Source organism: Ipomoea triloba, chromosome 1 (genome assembly GCF_003576645.1).
Source record: "Ipomoea triloba cultivar NCNSP0323 chromosome 1, ASM357664v1".
NCBI lineage: Eukaryota > Viridiplantae > Streptophyta > Magnoliopsida > Solanales > Convolvulaceae > Ipomoea > Ipomoea triloba.
The window spans coordinates 10,271,235-10,279,970 of NC_044916.1; the positions used below are offsets into that span (position 1 = coordinate 10,271,235).

Genomic DNA, 8,736 nt, shown 5'->3' on the forward strand with positions numbered 1-8,736 from the left:
GTAAAAAAATTATAGGGGTGTTTTGGGGAAAATAATTTATTTTCTCCAAAAAGCTGATTGAAAAATGTTGTGTTTAATCAGCTTTTTAATTTTAGTATTTTGGAGTAATTAAGTTGTTACAACAAGCTGATTAACCAAACATTCATATTGGATGTTTGGCCAAGTCAAACAACCAATAGTGGCCCGTCTTCATAGTTTTTTTTTTTTTTTTTGTTAAAAAAATTATTAGGGGTGTTTTGGGGAAAATAATTTATTTTCTCAAAAAGCTGATTGAAAAAATGTTGTTTTAATCAGCTTTTTTAATTTTAGTATTTTGGAGTAATAAGTTGTTACAACAAGCTGATTAACCAAACATTCATATTGGATGTTTGGCCAAGTCAAACAACCAATAGTGGTCAAATCGTGATCAGCTATGTTACAAAACATGGTCATTTTGTACATGCAATTAGGCCATTTCTGTATGTATAAACAAATTGAAGGTACATCACATGGTAATTACATACACATAACATGATAACTACAAACACATAAATTATTAACTACATGTACATAATATATTAACTGCAGACACATTACATGTTAACCAACATCTTATGTGTATGCAGTTAGAGTATCTCTAATAGTTGTAGTTTTTGAAGAGTTTTTACAGGTGTGACTAAGAAAGAGAAGATGAGAGTGAAGGAAAAAGAAAAAAAATCAAAACAAATCTGAAAAAAAAAGAAAGAAAATCTTTAGATTAACGTGCCTAGCTGGGCGTTGTGTTGCGCCTCACACGTCACAAATGGCGTTGTTGTTACAATGTGATGGGACCTACTTCAGTGCCAAAAACCAAGTCTTTACAGTGTGCACCCAAACTTTCTCTCTCATCACCCTCTCTCCTCCACACACGCTTGGCTTCCTCAAAAACCACAATTGGGATGCCTTAACATATTATGTACGGTAGTTAATAATTAATAATTTATGTGTTTATAGTTATCATGTTATGTGTTTTTAATTACCATGTTATAATAAGTCTTCAATTTGTTTACATGTACATAAACGTTAACTGCAAGTACATAATATGTTAATTACATACACATAATTTTATATCAAGATTCACAATGCAATATGAATATTTGTCTATGGTATAACAATTGTGCCAGAAGACCTTGTCCAATCTGAGACAATCTATGGAGTTTGTATACATTCTCCATAAAATAAATCAACAATAGTTTTTATAGTAAATGGTGAGATAAAGGTAAGAAATAAGTATACTTTGTGAGTCTATCAACAACCACCATCATCACTTCCTTGAGTAGGATTTAAGCAATCCCTCAATAAAGTCCATTGAAAAAATACTGTGGTTGTAGTAGTTGGAGACATTCTCATCTTTGCACCGTGCCTCTAACAAATGTCACAAGCTAGCTTATACAATTCAATTACTTCCTTCATAATTTCAATCCAGTGATTGGGCTCTGATACCAAAAGTAAACGTTGAGAGCATGTGGGCAATTAAGATAAAGATAAAAAGGGTGGAAGAAAGGTGTAGAAAGTTAAGGGAGAGTGTAGTAGAAGAAATAGGGAGAAATGTAGACAGAATTTAAGGGATAAAATAGAATAAATTCATTAATTACTTTTAGCACAATTCAAAAGTGTTCAAAACATATCTTTAGTAGCAAACATAAAATAAAGACAGACTGTTGGAGAATATTGCTGAATAAATTGATATATACAATATACAAAATATATTTATGTCCCGAAAAAATATAAAATAATTACAAAAATTAATCCAACCAATTTTAGTACAAAACTAATATAACAAACAAGTATATACGAAATATATATAATAAATAGGGATTTATTTTGCCAAAATATAATCCCATCACAACTAGTACGAAACTAGTACAATGAATTTAATTTATGAAAAATTAATCCCATCACATACTTGGTACGAAACCAAGAACTAACACAAGAGAGGGTCTCTAACCTGTGGTTGTAACCCAACCAAAGAACGAGAAAAGAGAGGGAAAGTCTGAGTCGTGTGTACACACACTCTCCTTAAAACCGATTCGTCACCTCCTGATCATGCTAGAAGCATTGTGGCGTCAGTCTCCCAGAATAAAATAGACTACGGCCTTGGTGTTTGAGCACACAAACCCAACGCCCGGCGAACTACAACACAAGTTGAGCACTCCGATGTTTTACAGAAGATGATGGCAGAAATTTTCACAAGAACCAAAAATATTTTCGTGGAGAGAGGAGAGGAAAAACAACAAAAAGTTTTGAAGTTTCAAATCAAGTGTATATAACCTTCTGCCAAACATCCAAGGTGTTTATATAGGGGAAATGAAATTTATTAGTTTCATAATGGCATATTAATTGAACATAAATTCAAGAGCAAATTGCCATTTTGGTCCACTGACTATAGGGGTATTTTTATTTGCAGTCCACGACTTTCAAAACTGTTAATTGCATACCATGACTACTCAATTTTTATCAATTTTGGCCACTCCGGCCAAATTACCGACCAAATTTGCCAGAAAATCCTAAACCCTAAAATAATGAGGGGGTATTTTTTTCATTTCTCACCTCTTTCTCTCTTCTCCAGCGAAACCACTGCCAACCGGAGAAGAGAGAAAGAGGTGAGAATGCACGGTGAGGGAGCAAGACCGCTTCATGCCCATCGCCAACGTGATCAGGATAATGCGCAAGATCCTGCCCCCACACGCCAAAATCTCCGACGACGCCAAGGAGATCATCCAGGAATGCGTGTCAGAGTACATCAGCTTCATCACCGGCGAGGCCAACGAGCGGTGCCAGCGCGAGCAGCGCAAGACCATCACCGCCGAGGACGTGTTGTGGGCCATGAGCAAGCTGGGTTTCGACGACTACATTGAGCCGCTCACGCTCTACCTGCACCGCTACCGCGAGTATGATGGCGGCGAGCGTGGCTCCCTCCGGGGCGACCCCTTGCTTAAACGGACAATGGTTGATCCGGCGAGCTACCCACCGTTTGTGCCGCCATTCCCGGTGGGCCACCACCATGCTTACTTTGGGTTTCCGCTGCCGATGAACGGTGGTGGGTACCTGCAGAGGGATGAATCAAATGCAGGCACTTCCCAGTCTGCACCTGCTGCTAATATCGACCCTTACCCCCACTGCAAGGAGTAGTGAGTACAGTGAATCATCGAGGAGTAGTAATCGATTGGCATTAGTTTCGCCGGAGAAGAGAGAAAGAGGTGAGAAATAACAAAAATACCCCTCATTATTTTAGGGTTTAGGATTTTCCGGCGAATTTGGCCGGAGTGGCCAAAATTGATAAAATTTGAATAGTCATGGTATGCAATTAACAGTTTTGAAAGTTGTGGACTGCAATTAAAAATACCCCTATAGTCAGTGGACCAAAATGGCAATTTGCTCTAAATTCAATTTAATAATTGGATAATAACGTTTGAAACAGTCGTACTAATTATCGAAATAATATCAAAGGTCACGAAATTAGTACGCAACTAATTCGTACCGACCATACACAACCTATTTCAAGATACCTGAGTGACTGAGAAGTCCGTAATGTAAAAAATTAACCTTCCGAAAAAAATCGACCGGAAATCAACAAGCATGCACCTCTCGCAAGGTGCAAAAAACATCTTTGTGAAAGGTAAAAATATGCACCAAATTGTACCCCACGAAAGGTGCAAGGAAGCAGCTTTCGTAAGGTGCAATTTAAGCACCTCTAGCAAGGTGCAAATAAAACCTTTCACAAGCAGGCTTTTCAAATGGCCATTAGGCCATATTAAAGTCCATTACCAAAAGCTTTTAATTTGGACATAACTGGTGGTATTAAGTGCTTTAAACACCACTTCCCACTACACTTAAATATTTAGTGTTTTTAATTAGCACTTTAAAGTGCTAATACTACTGATGTATGTAAAGTGGTGATGGTAAAAGAGGGCATGAAAGAGGGTGAGAATGCCATTCCGCTGAGGATTGGAGCTATGACACATACTTGTGTGAATTGCTATATTCTAGGCACTAATGTTCTAGAATTTTGAAGGATCCAAGCAAGCTATGATTAAGGATGGAAAATAAAACTAATATTTTTGGGTTTTTGAATATAAAGGAATGCAAATTAAGGACGGATAAACTATATGATAAAAGATAGGTCTAGATTATGGGTATTGCTATCTTGATGCACTAACATTTCATAATTAAGGGAAAAACAATTCACCAAAGGATTTATGGCAATGCACATAAGAATTCAAGTCTAAGCTACGATAGTAAACTATAAACAAGAATTAGAGTAGAATTTCCTCACTTTCGTGATGCATCAATCCTAACTCTTGAAACACAAAACCATTATAAGCCCCAATTCACCCCTATTTTCATAGATATAAATTGGGTTTGAAATTGGTCAGGCTTGAGTCTTTCATCTAACTTTCATTGAGATAAAAGCTTCTCCAAAACAAGCTAACAATTGTTGCTCATCAATCACTAACAAGAGGAATTAACAATCCAATTCAAACATAAAAACCCTAAGTGGGTTATTTATCCGTACCCTTTATGCAATAACTACCTTCCTAGCATCAAGAATACCAATAGAACCCTAATCCAAACCCAAAAGCTAACTACTAACACATGATAGATGTAAATAAAGCAAAGGTAAAGTAAATCATCATCAACATTGCAACAAAACTAAAAAGAAGAGAAATAAAGAGTAAAGGAAACTTCTCTATTGAGGATGAAGAAATCTTGGTAGAAATCCACTCCAATTCGTGATTAAAATCTTTGAAAGTAAGTAATCTATGTAATACTATGCTTATCTATCCTATGGAAGTCTGGAAGAAGAAGGAAAAAAAAGCTAAACAAGTCTAAGATTTGGAACTCCCTAAAATTGCAGAAAAGCACACTTAAATACTGTGCAGAACAGAAGCTCACGACCCACCACACGGCCGTGTACATGGCCGTGTGGGGGTTGCGACTGGGCGGTGGAAAAACAGGGCCTCACGGCTACTCACACAACCGTGTGGGTGACCGTGTGGCTGCTTCTTTGATTGTTTCTTGCTTCGGTTGGTGCTCCGCTGCTCCTATCTTCCTTGAGTGGGATCCTAGCTTCCAAAATAGCTCTAATATGTTCCAAAAATTTCCCTTTGCTTGCTTGTTGTGAACCATTTCATCTAAGAACACAAAACACACAAACGAGTCATAGATTCCACTCAAGTTTTTAAGCATTCTGATCACAAAAATAGTCAACATAAGGGGTAAATAATGGTTCAGAATTAGAGATATCAACTACACTAGTCCGTTAGTGTACAAAACACCAACATGCTTAATTATAAATTAATTTTATAATTAGCATTTCAAGACTTATCACAATTAGGTTCATTTTGAGAATCGATTTCTCATTCACCTATTACCCATTTGAGCATACACTATATCAAATATCTCCGTCTAACTACGAATAGTGCAAATCCACTTTGACCCGACCCAAATCGAAAGTGGATCTCACATACATTTGTACCACAAAATAGCCATTCAAAATTGCCATTTTAGCTAAAAATTCCAACAATCCCACACAAGAATGAAAATTGATTTTTGGGACAAGGAAAAGCGACACGAACGTGCTCAACGGTTGATCCCTGCATAGCAGATGTAGGTGTTACTCTTTGAATCTTGCCTTGTGAAGATATGTTTACTCTACTGGCTGTTCGGTAGAACTTGATGTCTTTGAACTGACTGCCGTTTGTGTAGAGGATGACATAACCCACGCAGGAACCTCCCAACATGTGTTATGTTCTCATGGGTGTGCCTGTTTTGGTCATGTGTCACCTTCATGGTTCTACGAGAGTTTCTAAAGAATTGAGCCCAATCAATTCTCCTTTGAAGCCACCACACTTCTCTCTCACATAGGTGATTCTTTTCCGAGTATCCCTCATACTCACACATGTCAACTGACATTTGAATCATTAAAGCATCAATACGTGCTAGCCTCATGCGGGAGCCACTATTCTAACGAGGAATGGTAGGGAGTCCTAGACCCCCACAGTGACACACTTCGTTCCATAATTTAGTTGTGCTATTGAACCTATGTGCTAGCTCGGTTGGGTGCCCACTATAGAACTTTTATTCCATGGGTTTCAAATCCATTCCTCGTGCCAATTTCTCAACAACCATTGATTACCCTTAGGTTAGTGGCCGCTGCGTTATCCTTTGACCTCACATAGTCAATAGAGACAACACCAGTTGCGAGAAATTGTTTAATGGTATTATGTCTACGACTTATAAGTCTAGACTTACCATATAACTCTGTACTCAACAAATTTTTGGCTTTACTATCGCAATGCACACACATTGGAGGTACGAGTTTTCCCCAAATTAGGAATATTCTCGAGAAAATGGCATAGCCATTCAGCCTTTTCGTGACACATGTCTAACACTCTTAACTTAGATTCCATCATGGATCTAGCTATCACAAATTGTTTCAAGAATTTCCACTCAACTGACTACATAGGCTCACATAAACATGTAGACACTCATGGACTTAGCGTCCTTTGATATCAGGTTAACTTACTATACACTTCAAGTACAACTGGATATCACACGTAGTGCAATCCCAAGTCATGAGTATACCGTAGGTATCTCATAACTCTCAATATTGCCTTCTAGTGCGTATCACTAGGGTTACTCGTATGACTACTGAGTTTCTTAACCATAAAGGCAATATCTGGCCTAGCACAACTTATTAGATATAATTAAACTACCAATAATCTGAATGTATTATTCTTGAGAAATACAATCTCCGTGATTTTTGGATAGTTGTACGTTAGTATCTAACGCTGTCCAAGCCACTTGATTATCATCCTTGTTAAACTTTTGCAAGGAATTAATCAACGTAATGAGATTGGCTCAACACGATACCATCAGGTCTTCTCGCGATTTTAATCCCGAGGATTAAATTTGCCAACCCATTTCCATCATGTCAAATCTCAAATTTAACATGATCCTAGTAGACTTGATCATTTGATCGTTACTACCCACGATGAGTTTATCATGTATAAACATATAGTGATATCACTGTCTATCGTATACCTTACGTAGACACACTTGTCACTTTTGTTTATACTAAAGTCGTTGGTTATCATTGTATGATCAAACTTCTCGTGCCAATGCTTAGGCTATTGTTTCAAACCATACAAAGATTTCACCAATCTACACACTTTCTTTCCATTGCGCAGAACCACAAAACCCTTAGGTCGTTCCATGTCTATTAAGAAAGCGGGTTTCCATATCCATTTGATGAACTTCCAAGTCTCGCTAAGCGGCTATGACAAGTATCATTCTAATAGATTTTTTTTTCATCGCGAGAGAATACACATTGAAGTAACCACGACACTCGCATTGCATGTAATCTTCAATTACAAGCCTGGCCTTGTACTTCAAAGAAACCAACCGATTTTATCTTCCGACTAATGATCCATTAAGATCCAAAGGTTTTGCAACCCGGGGGAAGAACAACCAATTTCAAGTATGATTCTCTAAGATAGAATCTTTTTACTTTTCGTAGTCTCTTTCTAGTATAAAACCATTTTGTGACCTTTGAAATAACCAGCCACTAATTGGAGATTAACTCTAAAAATTAATATTGGACTTAATATGAAATTAATTCCATAACGTTTAGACTTAATCCCCTGAATTGTCACTACACAAGTGACGATTGGCCAGAGACTCTTGCGAGAGGTCACTCGCGTTTAACGTTCCAAGGAACATAAACTTCTTCCATCCGCGGAACGTGAACAAACTCCCTCTCGCAAAAGGTGACTTTGTTCAACCGCGAATCCAGTTCATTTTTCTAGTAAACAGGTTAGAATATGCGCACCACACTCTAACATGTACATCAGAAAATCTGGACCAAAAGATTTTTAAATCCTAGCTCTCTTGCTACGTCTAGCTTCGAGCTCGGGTTTTATTTTAGACCCTTCACTTTATCTTGTTCTTATGTACGCCGGAACGTGGACTTGAGTACTAAGAACTGATGAATGCCTTTGGCAAGATAGCCCCACATTTCAAGTCTTAGTAGGATAGCTCCTACCTATCCATTATTCGAGTTTCTTGCAGGAAACCTTATTTAAAAGGTGCCTGCTTGTCCAAAATATTACCTCATGATGAGTAAAGTGGTGATAGTGGAAAAGGAGGTGAAAATGTCGTTCTGCTGAGGATTGGGGCTCTGGCATGTACTTGTATAAATTTCAAGATTCTAGACAATAATGTGTTAGAATTCAGAAGGATCCACGCAAAGTATGATTGAGAATGGAAAGTAAAACTAATATTTTTGGATTTTTTATTATAAAGGAGTGCAAATTAAACAAGGAATAAACTATATGAATAAAGATGGGTCCAGATTAGGGATATTGCTTTCTTATTGCTTCAACAACTCAGAATTAGGGGAAAAACAATTCACCAAGGATATATGGCAATGCACATAAAAATTCAAGTCTAAGTTACGCTAGTAATCAATAAACAAGAATTAGAGTAGGATTGCCCCACTTTCGTGATGCATCAATCCTAATCCTTGAAACACAAAAGCATTATAAGCCCCAAATACCCCTATTTTCATAGTAGGAAAATTGGGTTTGAAATTGGTTAGGCTCGAGTCTTTCATCCAACTTTCATTGAGATAAAAGCCTTTCTAAAACAAGCTAGCAACTGATAAGCATCAATCACTAACAAGAAGAATCAATAATCAAATTCAAACATAAAACC

The 8,736-nt window shown here is 37.4% G+C and overlaps 1 protein-coding gene across 1 annotated transcript; it reads left to right on the forward strand.

Moving 5' to 3' along the window:
- Positions 1-2,631: 2,631 nt before the first annotated feature.
- LOC116027263 (nuclear transcription factor Y subunit B-6-like) lies at positions 2,632-3,150 on the forward strand. Its single transcript, XM_031268819.1, has one exon. The coding sequence runs from the start codon at positions 2,656-2,658 to the stop codon at positions 3,148-3,150; it is 495 nt and encodes a 164-aa protein (XP_031124679.1). The 5' UTR covers positions 2,632-2,655.
- Positions 3,151-8,736: the final 5,586 nt, after the last annotated feature.